Consider the following 19,045-nt stretch of genomic DNA (forward strand, 5'->3'; position numbering starts at 1 on the left):
AATCACAATAGTTAAGACATAAAAATATTTTTTTAATAAAAATACTGCAACTTTAAAAATGCTATAACAGCATTGCTTTAACCTCATAATTCACACTTTGACCTTTTAATATTTTTAATATTTTTAAGTGTTCTGGGCTCCAAGCAGCCAGTGGGGTCTTGTTTCCAGTAGGTTCTAGGTTGACATTCTAGGAGCGGTTCTTGCTGACCCAGTGGTACTTGTCCTGCCTGGGCCCAGTGAAGGAGGAGGTGGCTCTGTAGGGTTTGATTCCTTTAGGAGGCTGGAACTGGCTGCTGTGCTGCTGGGCGAACAGACCTCCAGAGGGGGGGCCGTGGGGGGGGTAGCCATCCCCAGGGAAGGCCCTTCTGTTGGAGTAAGCTGCCCAGGCCGGAGGGGGTGGCACTGGAGTAAACTCACTGAACTGGAACAGAGAGAAAAAGTCACATCACAACCACATCATTGATGCCTGCCAGCTCTTACAACACCTGGGCCACATCTGTTACTGCATCATCGACTGTGCAATGTCTGAACACAACCAGAATCTAAACCCCAGCTAACATCCCTAGAGCGCTCAAATTCAACTCTGGACTTTAAAGCCAGTTTCACTGCATTTTCTCCCCCTTCATTGTTCCCCTTCTAAATTAGGGACTGGTTTAGACCTGGGACACAAGGTGGGTGCAATTATCAGGTAGAACAGAAAACCAGGAGGCTCCGGACCTGGTATGGTAAGAGTTCAGTACCCCTGCCCTAGAGCTTTGTTACGTCAGAGCTCTTAACATTAGTTTGTTAGTTACCTGGTAGACACCTCTAGAGCGCTAGTTACCTGGTTAGTTACTTGGTAGACACTGTTGGGGTTGCTGACTGTTGGGATGGTTTTGGGTTTCGGGTTGTTGGCAGGGCAGGGAGCGGATAGGCTGCTGCAGCTGCTACTCATGCTGGTGTCCCCGTCCTCCTCGTCGGAGCAGCCTGATTGGATCAAATCAAAGCTTTAAAACACTTCACAGTAAATGGATTCGATTATCTGGCCTGGGTTACCCCGGTGAGAGGAGTTTCCACCGGTTGAAAAGTGGTTGTATTCGTTCTGGAACGGGGCTGCCTCCCAGGCGTGAGCCAGGTGCCCCGTTCAAAGCCCGCAGCGAAGTCAGCTCAAAACAAAAGTGACGTAGACTAGGCTAAATGATGTGGATAAGGAGTAGGAGTCTGTTCAAGGGAAAAGGGATTGGCGTCTTTATCAAAAGCGGTTGACGATCCCTGCCCTACCGGCTACAGTAAAACATAACTGTAGAACCTTCCAGAACAGTTCATTGGAAACTGCCTTCCAGTGAAAACTAGTTAGAACATTTATTTTCAATAAAATACATGTTTGTGGACAATGAACCATCATGCTGCCTTGACGGCAATATTTTTGTAATTTAAAAAAATGTATTTCACCTTTATTTAACCAGGTAGGCAAGTTGAGAACAAGTTCTCATTTACAATTGCGACCTGGCAACATGACCAAACTGCGCAGATGACTGTTTACTGTTTAATTTGAGAAGGACGCACCTCCATCAGCGCTTTGACCAGTTACACCACGTGCCATAGACCGGTTCCCGCAGCTCAGCATAATCCAATCCGCCCATACACGTTGCAACACATTTGATAATCAGGGTAAGAAATACAAAATATTGGTCTGAGAAACATAAGACAGAAAACCAGAGCACCTGATTGGATGTCGGAGGCGGCCCGTTCCACTGCGTTATGTATACGTCGGGAAAACTCCTTGTCACCCTGGTGACAGCCCTGCAGCTGCATCACACAGAAGGGAACGCTGCGCTCTCCGTACCTACACAGGAAACGCATCACAACATCTTCCTGCCACAACACAGTAGCCCCTTTCCCTGGGCTCAGGTTAACAAGCAGAGGGAGGTTCTAGCTGAGCCAGACAAATACATTTCTCAAACCTCCTCGTGCCCCCCCCCCCTCAGACTTCTCAGTTTTATTCTAGCCCTGAACTAGCTCACCTGATTTAAGTAGTCAAAAGCCTGATATTATTTGAGTCAGGTGTGGTAGCTCTGGAATGAATTAAATACAGGGGGTCCCCGTGGAGAGGTTTAAAAAGTTCTGGTCTAATACATCACATGTAGCAGCTGGGGGTCTCCAAGGAGAGGTTTGAAAACCACTGGCCTAATCAACACAATCCTGGGTCATATTCATTAGCTCATTCTGTAAAAAAAGCTTTTGCAATGAACATGACCCCGGCTGGCTCCACCCTAATGAACATGTCTCCACAACACCAGTTTGTGGATAACTGAGAAGCCGGGGTCGAGTAGAACCTTCTGGAACAGGTGTCAACTAGATTGAGTTGTTCTGGAGCTGAGGTTCGGGGGACGGAACACGTACACCGCAAATTGAGCCATGAAGCCCAAACAGACATTGTATTTGACAATTTCAAACCTTACATTTGTACATGTTCCCATACATCTATTTATGAGGTTAAATACTTGAGTATAGATTTCTTAAAATAGATCATTGAGGTGAATTCCAAGTGGGTGTTCAGTCTTAGGCCTATATTTAACATGCCAAGGGGCTGAATTTGGCACACCAGTTGACAGTCTCTGCCCGAGAGGCTCCAGTAAGACATACCAGTACAGTAGTGCCTCAGCACAATAGCACTCACCTGCAGGACACCTCTCCAGGGTCGACCCAGATTGTCATCTCCCGTGGCAACCCCAGGTCCTCGTAACAGACAGCACTCCGTAAACACGCCCTCTCCAACACAGGGTCCCTCAGCTGAGCTCGGTTCATACGCAGGCACCTAACACATGCACAATGGTTATACACACCGGAACACAAAGCCGGAGACAATCTTGCCTATGTGTGGTTACTGACCAGTAGGCCTGTCCCTTGACAGGTGTGTGAGGGTACTGACCGGTAGGCCTGTCCCTTGACAGGTGTGTGAGGGTACTGACCGGTAGGCCTGTCCCTTGACAGGTGTGTGTAGTGTGTAGTTACTGACCAGTAGGACTGTCCCTTGACAGGTGTGTGTAGTTACTGACCAGTAGGCCTGTCCCTTGACAGGTGTGTGTAGTTACTGACCAGTAGGCCTGTCCCTTGACAGGTGTGTGTAGTTACTGACCAGTAGGCCTGTCCCTTGACAGGTGTGTGTAGTGTGTAGTTACTGACCGGTAGGCCTGTCCCTTGACAGGTGTGTGTAGTTACTGACCGGTAGGCCTGTCCCTTGACAGGTGTGTGTAGTTACTGACCGGTAGGCCTGTCCCTTGACAGGTGTGTGTAGTTACTGACCAGTAGGCCTGTCCCTTGACAGGTGTGTGTAGTTACTGACCGGTAGGCCTGTCCCTTGACAGGTGTGTGTAGTTACTGACCGGTAGGCCTGTCCCTTGACAGGTGTGTGTAGTGTGTAGTTACTGACCGGTAGGCCTGTCCCTTGACAGGTGTGTGTAGTTACTGACCGGTAGGCCTGTCCCTTGACAGGTGTGTGTAGTGTGTAGTTATTGACCGGTAGGCCTGTCCCTTGACAGGCGTGTGTAGTTACTGACCGGTAGGCCTGTCCCTTGACAGGTGTGTGTAGTTACTGACCAGTAGGCCTGTCCCTTGACAGGTGTGTGTAGTTACTGACCAGTAGGCCTGTCCCTTGACAGGTGTGTGTAGTGTGTAGTTACTGACCGGTAGGCCTGTCCCTTGATAGGTGTGTGTAGTGTGTAGTTACTGACCAGTAGGCCTGTCCCTTGACAGGTGTGTGTAGTTACTGACCAGTAGGCCTGTCCCTTGACAGGTGTGTGTAGTTACTGACCGGTAGGCCTGTCCCTTGACAGGTGTGTGTAGTTACTGACCGGTAGGCCTGTCCCTTGACAGGCGTGTGTAGTTACTGACCAGTAGGCTTGTCCCTTGACAGGCGTGTGTAGTTACTGACCAGTAGGCTTGTCCCTTGACAGGTGTGTGTAGTGTGTAGTTACTGACCGGTAGGCCTGTCCCTTGACAGGTGTGTGTAGTGTGTAGTTACTGACCGGTAGGCCTGTCCCTTGACAGGTGTGTGTAGTTACTGACCGGTAGGCCTGTCCCTTGACAGGTGTGTGTAGTTACTGACCGGTAGGCCTGTCCCTTGACAGGTGTGCGAGGGTACTGACCGGTAGGCCTGTCCCTTGACAGGTGTGCGAGGGTACTGACCGGTAGGCCTGTCCCTTGACAGGTGTGTGAGGGTACCAGTGGGTCTTGTAGGTGTCAAACAGGGCTGATGTGAGGGCAGCAGCAAACTCCTCTCTGCTTTCAGCATCTAAACTACCATGGCGCTTCGCCAGCCGAGCAACGAAGAACACTGCTGCTGCAATCTCTTCCTTCATTGTTAGAAGGTCAAACCACCTAACCTTAACACAACCTTGAGCCAACTACCTTAGCAACACAGACACTACTTAAAGGCTTAATTAAACTGCAGCTTTAGAAAACAAATGACAAAGTGTCCCAATCCCGAGCAAACAAATCTGCTTTCAAATGTTACCGTTTCTCTCTGAACTCTTCTAGATGACAGACAGTTCATTCAGCTTCAGACCAGAAGCAACAGATTCTATATAAGAGCCTGTTGCTAAACACACCTCGTTTAAATCAGCTGTGTATGAGGGAAGAGCACAGGTGATGCGAGTTCCAATGTGATTGATTGATTGATTGATTGATTGACAGCAGCCTGCGGTAGTACCTCTGACAGAAACAATGCACCATGGAGATAACCAGACTCAGTACCATCTCATTCATTGATATGGTAACCAGACTCAGTACCATCTCATTCATTGATATGGTAACCAGACTCAGTACCATGGACCGCTCTGTCTGTCAGAACCTTCACAGGTACCACTCTGTCTGTCAGAACCTTCACATAGACCGCTCTGTCTGTCAGAACCTTCCCAGGTACCGCTCTGTCTGTCAGAACCTACACATGGACCGCTCTGTCTGTCAGAACCTTCACATGGACCGCTCTGTCTGTCAGAACCTTCACAGGTACCACTCTGTCTGTCAGAACCTTCACATGGACCACTCTGTCTGTCATAACCTTCACAGGTACCACTCTGTCTGTCAGAACCTTCACAGGTACTACTCTGTCTGTCAGAACCTTCACATGGACCTCTTGAACACCAAACAAACTTTCAAAAGTTCAGGCTATCCTAACTTAAAATTCTTTAAAACTTTTATCAACTATAACTAGACAAATGTGCATACATTTGCATAAATCAGCTCACCAACAGTGCCTCTTGAACCGTTCAAGCTAGAGACACCAAACCAACTTTCACATGTTCAAGTTAGCCTAACTTCAAATTCTTTACATTTTGTATAAACTGTAACTATATACATTTGCATACATTTGCATAAAATAACTCACCAACAGTAACTCTTGAAATGTTTAAGCTAGAGACACCTTTCTAATGTTCAGTCTATCCTGACTTCACATTCCTAAAAACGGTTATAAACTACAAGCAGTGGTAATTTGCATAAATTAGCATAACACTTCATGGATTCAATGCCAAAAATAAGAACACGGCGGTGGACATTTTTAATGCTAGCGCTCTTTAACCCTTTCAGCTACAAACATTAAAACGACATTAAGATTTTCTAAACGTTTCAAAACAAGCTAGCAAGCACACCACAATTTTTTCAGGAAATATATTTTATAGTTAACATTATTATTACAAATTGAAGATTATCATTTCTCACAATGGTGCACGTTTTGTAAAGTTAGATAAAGCTGACTCCATGGTTTCCATGTGTTTGATGCCATTGCATTTGCTCTGTTCCAGACATTATTACGAACCGTCCTCCCCTCAGAAGCCTCCACTGGTATCGGCATAGGCAGACGTTGCAATTGGCCTATTCTACAATGACATTCAATATGCTACCAACTTTGATTGAGAAATGATGACATCAAAACTCACTGGCTTGTCTTCAGTAGTCTCCTCTGCTCTGGTTGGGGCTGGTGTGTAGGCAGTGTTGTTAGCTGATTGTCTAAACACACTGCAATTACGAACCATACTGCCAACATAACATATTTTATACCACGTTCTAATATGTAATTCTGTTTCAGACACACACACACACACACTATAATAGTGTCCCATGTAGTCACCTGGCAGAAAACCGGTGTCCTCCTGGAGCGTCCTGTCGCCTTGGTAACAGACGCGCTCTCCGCACTTCCGGGTTTCCAAAAACGTAACATTTCTTACAGTGTATCATCTCCTCATGTAGCTAGGTAGCAATATCAATGTTCGTCTGTGGCTCGGTTACTTTATAATATTGATGATTCGGTGATATCCGCTCTGTTGTTGGTTGGTAAAAAACACACGGGCTATCGTAATGTTTGAGTCAGAGCCGCGGGCTGGGGTAACGGAGGAGGAGGAGGAGAGAGGCAGAGCAGCTAGAGACAGAGTTGGATAAATACTTCTTCACGGTGTTTGACGGCTCGTCTCCTGAAGATGTGTCTCACGCCAAGCAGCTGTGGACCTCTTTGTCACTGCTGCCTCCGCTAGAGTCCCGCCTGGTCAACGCAGACATCCGCCAGAGGCTGCCGATAGCCCGGACAAACAACGAGACACTTCTGGTAGTCGGTAAGGTAACATTAGCCCGGAGAAACCATGAGACACTTCTGGTAGTCGGTAAGGTAAAGTTAGCCCGGACAAACAACGAGACACTTCTGGTAGTCGGTAAGGTAACATTAGCCCGGACAAACCATGAGACACTTCTGGTAGTCGGTAAGGTAACGTTAGCCCGGAGAAACCATGAGACACTTCTGGTAGTCGGTAAGGTAAAGTTAGCCTGGACAAACCATGAGACACTTCTGGTAGTCGGTAAGGTAACATTAGCCCGGAAAACCACGAGACACTTCTGGTAGTTGGTAAGGTAACATTAGCCCGGAGTGGTAATCGGTAAGGTAAAGTTAGCCTGGACAAACCAAGAGACTCTTCTGGTAGTCGGTAAGAGACACTTCTGGTAGTCGGTAAGGTAACATTAGCCCGGACAAACCATGGGACACTTCTGGGAGTCGGTAAGGTAAAGTTAGCCTGGACAAACCAAGAGACACTTCTGGGAGTCGGTAAGGTAAAGTTAGCCTGGACAAACCATGATGAGACACTTCTGGTAGTCGGTAAGGTAAAGTTAGCCTGGACAAACCATGATGAGACACTTCTGGTAGTCGGTAAGGTAACATTAGCCCGGACAAACCATGATGAGACACTTCTGGTAGTCGGTAAGGTAAAGTTAGCCTGGACAAACCATGAGACACTTCTGGTAGTCGGTAAGGTAAAGTTAGCCTGGACAAACCATGATGAGACTCTTCTGGTAGTCGGTAAGGTAAAGTTAGCCCGGACAAACCATGTGAGGCACTTCTGGTAGTCGGTAAGGTAACCTGCTGTCACACTCTTATTTCTGATGCAATATTTTTCCCCCTATGAGATATTTAGTTATACTAGTACAGGACTGTGTATTGTGTAACATATGCAGCCTCCTGTGTTCTACCTCCTGGATAGACTAGATCAGTGGTTCCCAAACATGGAGTCGGGACCCCATGAGGTCCCCTGGAAATATTTAATCTTATCATCAATCAAATTAAGAAAATGTCTTTCCTCAAATGTGTATAGAATAAAACATTTGAGTGTCAACTACCTTTTGCATGATTATAAGCTTTAATGTCATTATTGTGTGTTGGGAGTGCGTGAACTAATTTTGAGTGGATATGAACACACAGCTTTAACTAGGGAATTAACCTTTTCATTTCATTTCGAGACATCAGTGCCTGCATTTATACCCCTGCATTTCTAGTCTCAATTTGAGGTCACGTGCCAAAACAATTAAATAACCTTTTATTTTTCCTTTTTAGACACCAATGCTGCTCTCAAACCATCTTCTTCTGACCATAGTAAGTATACAGCCATTCCTTAGATATCACAGTCATAAAGACATCAATCTATATATGTGTGTGTGTGTGTGTGTGTGTGTGTGTGTGTGTGTGTGTGTGTGTGTGTGTGTGTGTGTGTTGTGTAGGGTTGGGTAGGTTATTTTCTTTGCAGTTATTAGTTACCTGTCACCAACAAAAAGGTAAACAATAGGTCTAGAGCAAATGCAGCATGTGGCATTCATTTTTCACATGTGAATATCACTTTTTAGTAGTGCTCAAAGTATGCCATTCCATGAGCACAGCATTTATTCTTCATAAGCATTTCGTTACACTTGCAATAACATCTGCTAACCATGTGTATGTGACCAATATTTTTGATTTGTCCAAAATTGTAATCAGTAACTGTAACGATTTTTGTTGGTGGAAGGACCAAAGTGCAACGTGGTATGTATCATAACACTGTTAAAATCCAGAATGAATACGAACAAAAACAACAAAATGACGTTCTGACAGGTGCAACAAACACGAACCAGAAAATAACTACCCACAACTCAAAATGGGAAAACAGGCTACCTAAGTATGGTTCTCAATCAGAGACAACGATAAACAGCTGCCTCTGATTGAGAACCATACCAGGCCAAACACATAGAAGAACAAAACCTCGACATAAAACATAGAATACCCAGCCACATCACACCCTGATCAAACTAAACATAGAAACACAACATCTAGACATACAACATAGAATACCCAGCCACATCACACCCTGATCAAACTAAACATAGAAACACAACATCTAGACATACAACATAGAATACCCAGCCACATCACACCCTGATCAAACTAAACATAGAAACACAACATCTAGACATACAACATAGAATACCCAGCCACATCACACCCTGATCAAACTAAACATAGAAACACAACATCTAGACATACAACATAGAATACCCAGCCACATCACACCCTGATCAAACTAAACATAGAAACACAACATCTAGACATAAAACATAGAATACCCAGCCACATCACACCCTGATCAAACTAAACATAGAAACACAACATCTAGACATACAACATAGAATACCCAGCCACATCACACCCTGATCAAACTAAACATAGAAACACAACATCTAGACATACAACATAGAATACCCAGCCACATCACACCCTGATCAAACTAAACATAGAAACACAACATCTAGACATAAAACATAGAATACCCAGCCACATCACACCCTGATCAAACTAAACATAGAAACACAACATCTAGACATAAAACATAGAATACCCAGCCACATCACACCCTGATCAAACTAAACATAGAAACACAACATCTAGACATAAAACATAGAATACCCAGCCACATCACACCCTGATCAAACTAAACATAGAAACACAACATCTAGACATAAAACATAGAATACCCAGCCACATCACACCCTGATCAAACTAAACATAGAAACACAACATCTAGACATACAACATAGAATACCCAGCCACATCACACCCTGATCAAACTAAACATAGAAACATACAAAGCAATCTACGGTCAGGGCGTGACAGTAACGTAACTTTTAGATTACCCAAACTCAGTAACGTAATCTGATTACACTCAGTTACTTTTAGATTACTTTCCCCTTAAGAGGCGTTAGAAGAAGACATGTATGTTACCAATTGAACAACATCTATTGCAGGATAAATAAATGTCAAGGTTTACATAGCTGGTCATATATGGATGTAAAATGTTACATTATGGGTTGGTTATGTAGGCTTTTTCTAACACATCACTTTCTACTACATTATAATAATACAATTCAATTATATATTTACATTAAAAACCAAAGTCTATCAGAATTACAGTCATTCCAATACATGTTATACCCTTTGATCTTCAAGAACAGGACTTGGAAATATGGAAGTATAGATTAGACAAATTGTTTTACCTGAGCATGACCCCAAAACTAAGGACTTATTAGCCAGTCCTACTCTGTTGCCATGGACGACTGATTGGGCTCATTGATTCGAGTTGAAAATGAATGCTGATGGAATGGCATGCTTTGAGCACTACTGAAAAGGGCTATTTACATGTGAAGCATGAATGTCATATGCTGCATTTGCTGTCGGCCTCTTGTTTACCTTTTTGTTGGTGACACTTTGATATCTTGATAATATGCAGCTGTTTAAAGGGCAAGTCCACAGATGAAATAATAACAAAACCGCCTCCCCGCCTCTGTTTTGGTAAAAAGCTGAGGGATGGGCCTGGAGAAATGTAACCACTCTCAGATTAATAGACAGAGCTGTGGATGCAAGGACTGACCATCCATGATACCAAAATGATTGTTTTTGCCATGTTATGAGTTTACATTTACAAGGTTTACAAACACATTTATACATAAACAATCTTATATTTTGTTTTTTCACGAAGTGTGACAGTTGAACTAAGCTCATGAGGCATTTATAAGTTATCTTCAATCTTCACCCTGTCGTTCTCAACTAACATCAAGGCGGTGGCCCGTTCCTGTAGGTTCATGCTCTACAACATCCGTATGCCTCAGCAGGACTACAGGTCCTGTCCAGGCACTTGTCATCTCCCGTCTGGATTACTGCAAGCTGTGGCTGGGCTCCCTGCCTGTGCCATTAAACCCCTACAACTCATCCAGAACGCCGCAGCCCGTCTGGTGTTCAACCTTCCCAAGTTCTTCATCACCCCGCATCCGCTCCCTCCACTGGCTTCCAGTTGAAGCAATCCGCTAAAGACCATGGTGCTTGCCATAAGGATGTGAGGGGAACGGCACCTCAGTACCTCCAGGCTCTGATCAGGCCCTACACCCAAACAAGGGCACTGGGTTCATCCACCTCTGGCCTGCTGCCTCCCTACCACTGAGGAAGTACAGTTCCCGCTCAGCCCAGTCAAAACTGTTATTGCTCTGGCCCCCAATGGTGGAACAAACTCCCTCACTACGCCAGGACAGCGGTTCAATCACCACCTTCCGGAGACACCTGAAACCCCACCTCTTTAAGGAATACCTAGGATAGGATAAAGTAATCCCTCTCACCCCCTCCCCTGAAAAGATTTAGATGCACTATGTTCCACTGGAGGTCATAAGGTGAATGCACCAATTTGTAGCTGTGGATATTCTAAATGACTTAAATGTAAAATGTAAATGTAATCAATGGAGATATAAATTATATATATAAGTCCAAAAATGTATGTAGCAACTACAGATTGTCCCTTTAAGTCTATCTAAAGTGTGGGAGTTTGAGCTTGTGTCCATTAGGCCTATGGATTTATTTATTTTATCAGCATTAATTAGTTTGAGCAATAAAAGCCCCACTTGTATTCCATAAGATGGGATCCACACTGTGCAGCTGTTATTCTATAGGCTGGGATCTGCACTATGCAGCTGTTATTCTATAGGCTGGGATCTGCACTATGCAGCTGTTATTCTATAGGCTGGGATCTGCACTATGCAGCTGTTATTCTATAGGCTGGGATCCGCACTATGCAGCTGTTATTCTATAGGCTGGGATCCACACTGTGCAGCTGTTATTCTATAGGCTGGGATCCACACTATGCAGCTGTTATTCTATAGGCTGGGATCTGCACTATGCAGCTGTTATTCTATAGGCTGGGATCCACACTATGCAGCTGTTATTCTATAGGCTGGGATCTGCACTATGCAGCTGTTATTCTATAGGCTGGGATCCACACTATACAGCTGTTATTCTATAGGCTGGGATCCACACTATGCAGCTGTTATTCTATAGGCTGGAATCCTCACAATGCAGCTGTTATTCTATAGGCTGGAATCCACACTATGCAGCTGTTATTCTATAGGCTGGGATCCACACTATGCAGCTGTTATTCTATAGGCTGGGATCCACACTATGCAGCTGTTATTCTATAGGCTGGGATCCACACTATGCAGCTGTTATTCTATAGGCTGGGATCCACACTATGCAGCTGTTATTCTATAGGCTGGGATCCACACTATACAGCTGTTATTCTATAGGCTGGGATCCACACTATACAGCTGTTATTCTATAGGCTGGGATCCACACTATGCAGCTGTTATTCTATAGGCTGGGATCCACACTATACAGCTGTTATTCTATAGGCTGGGATCCACACTATACAGCTGTTATTCTATAGGCTGGGATCCACACTATACAGCTGTTATTCTATAGGCTGGACACTATGCAGCTGTTATTCTATAGGCTGGGATCCACACTATGCAGCTGTTATTCTATAGGCTGGACACTATGCAGCTGTTATTCTATAGGCTGGGATCCACACTATGCAGCTGTTATTCTATAGGCTGGGATCCTCACTATACAGCTGTTATTCTATAGGCTGGGATCCACACTATACAGCTGTTATTCTATAGGCTGGGATCCATACTGTTATTCTATAGGCTGGGATCCACACTATGCAGCTGTTATTCTATAGGCTGGGATCCACACTATACAGCTGTTATTCTATAGGCTGGGATCCATACTGTTATTCTATAGGCTGGGATCCACACTATGCAGCTGTTATTCTATAGGCTGGGATCCACACTGTTATTCTATAGGCTGGGATCCACACTATGCAGCTGTTATTCTATAGGCTGGGATCCATACTGTTATTCTATAGGCTGGGATCCACACTATACAGCTGTTATTCTATAGGCTGGGATCCACACTATACAGCTGTTATTCTATAGGCTGGGATCCACACTATGCAGCTGTTATTCTATAGGCTGGGATCCTCACTATGCAGCTGTTATTCTATAGGCTGGGATCCACACTGTTATTCTATAGGCTGGGATCCACACTATGCAGCTGTTATTCTATAGGCTGGGATCCACACTATGCAGCTGTTATTCTATAGGCTGGGATCCACACTATGCAGCTGTTGCAAGAGCACATTTTTCACTGGCTGTCCACTGGTTTAAAAAACAATGATTGATAGGCAGCTTAAGCCTCTTGAATTCAACCACAATCCGTAAGGCACAAATAGGTAAATGAGAGAGCAGCAGTGTGATTCACATCAATAATAAGTGATATCCGTATCGCCGTAGACGACACCACTGCTGTCATCATTACCTCCAAGCATTTTTATTTTTTATCTTTATTTAACTAGGCAAGTCAGTTAAGAACAAATTCTTATTTTCAATGACAGCCTAGGAACCGTGAGTTAACTCTCTGTTCAGGGGCAGAACCTTGCGGTTTCTAGTCCAAAGCTCTAATCACTAGGCTACCTGCCGCCTCTACACTCTAACCACTAGGCTACCCTGCCGCCTCTACACTCTAACCACTAGGCTACCTGCCGCCTCTACACTCTAACCACTAGGCTACCTGCCGCCTCTACACTCTAATCACTAGGCTACCTGCCGCCTCTACACTCTAATCACTAGGCTACCTGCCGCCTCTACACTCTAATCACTAGGCTACCTGCCGCCTCTACACTCTAACCACTAGGCTACCTGCCGCCTCTACACTCTAACCACTAGGCTACCTGCCTCCTCTACACTCTAACCACTAGGCTACCCTGCCGCCTCTACACTCTAACCACTAGGCTACCTGCCGCCTCTACACTCTAACCACTAGGCTACCTGCCGCCTCTACACTCTAACCACTAGGCTACCTGCCGCCTCTACACTCTAATCACTAGGCTACCTGCCGCCTCTACACTCTAACCACTAGGCTACCTGCCGCCTCTACACTCTAATCACTAGGCTACCTGCCGCCTCTACACTCTAATCACTAGGCTACCTGCCGCCTCTACACTCTAACCACTAGGCTACCTGCCGCCTCTACACTCTAATCACTAGGCTACCTGCCACCTCTACACTCTAACCACTAGGCTACCTGCCACCTCTACACTCTAACCACTAGGCTACCCTACCACCTCTACACTCTAACCACTAGGCTACCCTACCACCTCTACACTCTAACCACTAGGCTACCCTACCACCTCTACACTCTAACCACTAGGCTACCTACCACCTCTACACTCTAACCACTAGGCTACCCTACCACCTCTACACTCTAACCACTAGGCTACCCTGCTGCCCTTTGTTTAGTCAAGTTGGATCATCTTTGGATGCCGACAGCAGTCGCACCATTGGAAGACATACAGTAGCTTGGACTGTAACCTACAAAAGCCTATTCCTGCTCATCAAACACATTTGGTGTGACATCATAGTGGTCTCTGACATCATAGTGGTCTCTGACATCATAGTAGTCTCTGTCATCATAGTGGTCTCTGACATCATAGTGGTCTCTGACATCATAGTGGTCTCTGTCATCATAGTGGTCTCTGACATCATAGTGGTCTCTGACATCATAGTGGTCTCTGACATCATAGTGGTCTCTGATTGGTGGTCAGACTCGATCAGGTGGAACAAACATAAACTTGCGCCATTTTTTCAATGCTGATTTGAATGTCATTGAGAAAACAGAGTAGTGTCAATTTAAAAGTTATCCTCGAAATAATCATCTAGTTTTTCTAAAGCATCTGTAATCTGATTATAATATATTTGCTGGTAACGGATTACAGTTACCGGGTTTCTGTAATCCGTTACATGTTATCTGTTACTCCCCAACCCTGTGTGTGTGTGAAACAGGAGAGAGGCTGCAGGAGGTTCGCCATCAGAAGCAGAGACAGGAGGACAGGCTGCAGGAGGTTCGCCATCAGAAGCAGAGACAGGAAGACAGGCTGCTGGAGGTTCGCCATCAGAAGCAGAGACAGGAGGACAGGCTGCAGGAGGTTCGCCATCAGAAGCAGAGACAGGAGGACAGGCTGCAGGAGGTTCGCCATCAGAAGCAGAGACAGGAAGAGAGACAGAGATACATGGACATGGTGAGAGGAAACGACCCGGGGTTTGTGTGTTAGAGTAGAGGTGGTAGTGACCAGTGATATAGTGGTGTCCTGATGGTCCATCCATCTGATGTGTAGACCTTTAACTGATTACACAGAGAGAGAGGGGCTATAGGGGGGATGGGGAATTAATTGACTGAAAGCTTGACTCGGGTATCTCATACTGTCTCAAGACACACACACACACACACACACACACACACACACACACACACACACACACACGTGCCCACACAGCATATTCCTAATGGTCTATCAGCAAGTGAAAGACTGTCTCTCTCTCTGTCTCCCTCCTGTAAATCAACCTTATAGCCTGTTTACTAATTACTGCTACTGCTGCACACACTGGGCTTCAACATTACTGTGTGTGTGTGTGTGTGTGTGTGTGTGTGTGTGTGTGTGTGTGTGTGTGTGTGTGTGTGAGTGAGTGAATGGGGGGCAGGGCTGGGAACCGGTTAATAACATTATTTTACGTTCCAGGCAGTTTTTCCCAGTCCCACAAGAAACTCAACAAAGCGTCTATGCAAAGCTCTTACTGTCACTCAGAAACGTATTCCAGTGTCTGTCTGCCTGCCAGTTGAACATCTTTTCCAGTGTCTGTCTGCCAGCCAGTTGAACATCTTTTCCAGTGTCTGTCTGCCTGCCAGTTGAACATCTTTTCCAGTGTCTGTCTGTCTGCCAGTTGAACATCTTTTCCCGTGTCTGTCTGCCTGCCAGTTGAACATCTTTTCCAGTGTCTGTCTGCCTGCCAGTTGAACATCTTTTCCAGTGTCTGTCTGTCTGCCAGTTGAACATCTTTTCCAGTGTCTGTCTGCCTGCCAGTTGAACATCTTTTCCAGTGTCTGTCTGCCTGCCAGTTGAACATCTTTTCCAGTGTCTGTCTGCCTGCCAGTTGAACATCTTTTCCAGTGTCTGTCTGTCTGCCAGTTGAACATCTTTTCCAGTGTCGGCTATCTGCCCCTCCCCCCTCCGTTGCATAGTCTACTGTAGCCCCTCCTCCCTCCGTAGCATAGTCTACTGTAGCCCCTCCTCCCTCCGTAGCATAGTCTACTGTAGCCCCTCCCCCTCCGTTGCATAGTCTACTGTAGCCCCTCCCCCTCCGTTGCATAGTCTACTGTAGCCCCTCCCCCTCCGTTGCATAGTCTACTGTAGCCCCTCCCCCCTCCGTTGCATAGTCTACTGTAGTCCCTCCCCCTCCATTGCATAGTCTACTGTAGCCCTCTACTGTAGCCCCTGTTATTTAATGGGAGCCTCCCCAACATAATCCAGGTAGAATCAGGAATTCCCCAGGGCAGCTGTCTAGGCCCCTTACTTTTTTCAATCTTTACTAATGACATGCCACTGGCTTTGAGTAAAGCCAGTGTCTATGTATGTGGATGATTCAACACTATACACGTCAACTACTACAGCGACTGAAATGACTGCAACACTCAACACTGTACACGTCAACTACTACAGCGACTGAAATGACTGCAACACTTAACAAAGAGCTGCAGTTAGTTTCAGAATGGGTGGCAAGGTATAAGTTAGTCCTAAATATTTCTAAAACTAAAAGCATTGTATTTGGGATAAATCATTCACTAAACTTCAACTACATCTCATAATGATTAATGTGGAAATTGAGCAAATTGAGGTGACTAAAGTGCTTGGAGTAACCCTGGATTGGAAACTGTCTTGGTCAAAATATATTGATGCAGTAGTAGCTAAGATGGGGAGAAGTCTGTCCATAATAAAGCGCTACTCTACCTTCTTAACAACACTATCAACAAGGCAGGTCCTACAGGCCCTAGTTTCTACCTTCTTAACAACAATATCAACAAGGCAGGTCCTACAGGCCCTAGTTTCTACCTTCTTAACAACACTATCAACAAGGCAGGTCCTACAGGCTCTAGTTTCTACCTTCTTAACAACACTATCAACAAGGCAGGTCCTTCAGGCCCTAGTTTCTACCTTCTTAACAACACTATCAACAGGACAGGCCCTACAGGCCCTAGTTTCTACCTTCTTAACAACACTATCAACAAGGCAGGTCCTACAGGCCATAGTTTCTACCTTCTTAACAACACTATCAACAAGGCAGGTCCTACAGGTCCTAGTTTCTACCTTCTTAACAACACTATCAACAAGGCAGGTCCTACAGGTCCTAGTTTCTACCTTCTTAACAACACTATCAACAAGGCAGGTCCTACCGGCCCTAGTTTCTACCCTCTTAACAACACTATCAACAAGGCAGGTCCTACAGGCCCTAGTTTCTACCTTCTTAACAGCACTATCAACAAGGCAGGTCCTACAGGCCCTAGTTTCTACCTTCTTAACAACACTATCAACAAGGCAGGTCCTACAGGCCCTAGTTTTGTCACACCTGGACTACTGTTCAGTCGTGTGGTCAGGTGGTATTATACATGTTGTATTGTAGTGGTGGTAGTATACATGTTGTATTGTAGTGGTGGTAGTATACATGATGTATTGTAGTGGTGGTATTATACATGTTGTATTGTAGTGGTGGTGGTAGTATACATGTTGTATTGTAGTGGTGGTATTATACATGTTGTATTGTAGTGGTGGTATTATACATGTTGTATTGTAGTGGTGGTAGTATACATGTTGTATTGTAGTGGTGGTGGTATTATACGTGTTGTATTGTAGTGGTGGTAGTATACATGTTGTATTGTAGTGGTGGTAGTATACATGTTGTATTGTAGTGGTGGTGGTATTATACGTGTTGTATTGTAGTGGTGGTAGTATACATGTTGTATTGTAGTGGTGGTATTATACATGTTGTATTGTAGTGGTGGTGGTATTATACGTGTTGTATTGTAGTGGTGGTAGTATACATGTTGTATTGTAGTGGTGGTATTATACATGTTGTATTGTAGTGGTGGTAGTATACATGTTGTATTGTAGTGGTGGTAGTATACATGTTGTATTGTAGTGGTGGTGGTATTATACATGTTGTATTGTAGTGGTGGTAGTATACATGTTGTATTGTAGTGGTGGTAGTATACATGATGTATTGTAGTGGTGGTAGTATACATGATGTATTGTAGTGGTGGTATTATACATGTTGTATTGTGGTGGTATTATACATGTTGTATTGTAGTGGTGGTATTATACATGATGTATTGTAGTGGTGGTATTATACATGTTGTATTGTAGTGGTGGTAGTATTATACATGTTGTATTGTAGTGGTGGTATTATACATGATGTATTGTAGTGGTGGTATTATACATGTTGTATTGTAGTGGTGGTGGTATTATACATGTTGTATTGTAGTGGTGGTATTATACATGATGTATTGTAGTGGTGGTATTATACATGTTGTATTGTAGTGGTGGTATTATACATGTTGTATTGTAGTGGTGGTAGTATACATGTTGTATTGTAGTGGTGGTAGTATACATGTTGTATTGTAGTGGTGGTAGTATACATGTTGTATTGTAGTGGTGGTAGTATACATGTTGTATTGTAGTGGTGGTGGTAGTATACATGTTGTATTGTAGTGGTGGTGGTAGTATACATGTTGTATTGTAGTGGTGGTATTATACATGTTGTATTGTAGTGGTGGTATTATACATGTTGTATTGTAGTGGTGGTATTATACATGTTGTATTGTAGTGGTGGTGGTAGTATACATGTTGTATTGTAGTGGTGGTGGTAGTATACATGTTGTATTGTAGTGGTGGTGGTAGTATACATGTTGTGTAGTAGTGGTGGTAGTATACATGTTGTGTAGTAGTGGTGGTATTATACATGTTGTATTGTAGTGGTGGTAGTATACATGTTGTATTGTAGTGGTGGTATTATACATGTTGTATTGTAGTGGTGGTAGTATACATGTTGTATTGTAGTGGTGGTATTATACATGTTGTATTGTAGTGGTGGTATTATACATGTTGTATTGTAGTGGTGGTAGTATACATGTTGTATTGTAGTGGTGGTGGTATTATACATGTTGTATTGTAGTGGTGGTATTATACATGTTGTATTGTAGTGGTGGTAGTATACATGTTGTATTGTAGTGGTGGTAGTATACATGTTGTATTGTAGTGGTAGTATTATACATGTTGTATTGTAGTGGTGGTGGTATTATACATGTTGTATTGTAGTGGTGGTAGTATACATGTTGTATTGTAGTGGTGGTGGTAGTATACATGTTGTATTGTAGTGGTGGTATTATACATGTTGTATTGTAGTGGTGGTATACATGTTGTATTGTAGTGGTGGTATTATACATGTTATATTGTAGTGGTGGTAGTATACATGTTGTATTGTAGTGGTGGTGGTATTATACATGTTGTAT

At 44.3% G+C, this 19,045-nt stretch overlaps 2 protein-coding genes across 3 annotated transcripts; one reads left to right on the forward strand and one right to left on the reverse strand.

Moving 5' to 3' along the window:
* btg4 (B-cell translocation gene 4) lies at positions 1 to 6,040 on the reverse strand. Of its 2 annotated transcripts, none has more exons than XM_029654122.2 (5): positions 5,919 to 6,040; positions 2,660 to 2,797; positions 1,704 to 1,825; positions 824 to 966; positions 1 to 421 (listed from the first exon to the last, which is right to left on the reverse strand). In XM_029654122.2, the coding sequence occupies exons 1-5, from the start codon at positions 6,023 to 6,025 to the stop codon at positions 188 to 190; spliced, it is 744 nt and encodes a 247-aa protein (XP_029509982.1). In that variant the 5' UTR covers positions 6,026 to 6,040; the 3' UTR covers positions 1 to 187. The 2 variants fall into 2 exon arrangements, with proteins under 2 accessions (XP_029509982.1, XP_029509983.2); XM_029654123.2 differs by lacking the exon at positions 5,919 to 6,040 and adding an exon at positions 4,168 to 4,530 and having other exon boundaries at positions 7 to 421.
* Positions 6,041 to 6,078: 38 nt separating this feature from the next.
* Positions 6,079 to 14,796, forward strand: hoatz (HOATZ cilia and flagella associated protein). Its single transcript, XM_029654125.2, is given in 4 exon segments — positions 6,079 to 6,378; positions 6,380 to 6,587; positions 7,856 to 7,894; positions 14,491 to 14,796. Coding segments are annotated over 4 exon segments (558 nt in total). The 5' UTR covers positions 6,079 to 6,336; the 3' UTR covers positions 14,760 to 14,796.
* The last annotated feature ends 4,249 nt before the right edge of the window (positions 14,797 to 19,045 follow it).

Source organism: Oncorhynchus nerka, linkage group LG19 (assembly GCF_034236695.1).
Source record: "Oncorhynchus nerka isolate Pitt River linkage group LG19, Oner_Uvic_2.0, whole genome shotgun sequence".
Taxonomy (NCBI): Eukaryota; Metazoa; Chordata; class Actinopteri; order Salmoniformes; family Salmonidae; genus Oncorhynchus; species Oncorhynchus nerka.

Excerpts from the sequence above, each read along its gene's own strand:
- btg4 (XM_029654123.2), bottom strand. The coding sequence starts at position 4,340 with ATGAAGGAAGAGATTGCAGCAGCAGTGTTCTTCGTTGCTCGGCTGGCG. Across the intron at positions 2,798-4,167 it reads GTCAAGGGACAGGCCTACCG|GTGCCTGCGTATGAACCGAG; the intron begins GTCAGTACCCTC and ends TGCATGTGTTAG. Across the intron at positions 1,826-2,659 it reads CCTGGAGAGGTGTCCTGCAG|GTACGGAGAGCGCAGCGTTC; the intron begins GTGAGTGCTATT and ends TTTCCTGTGTAG.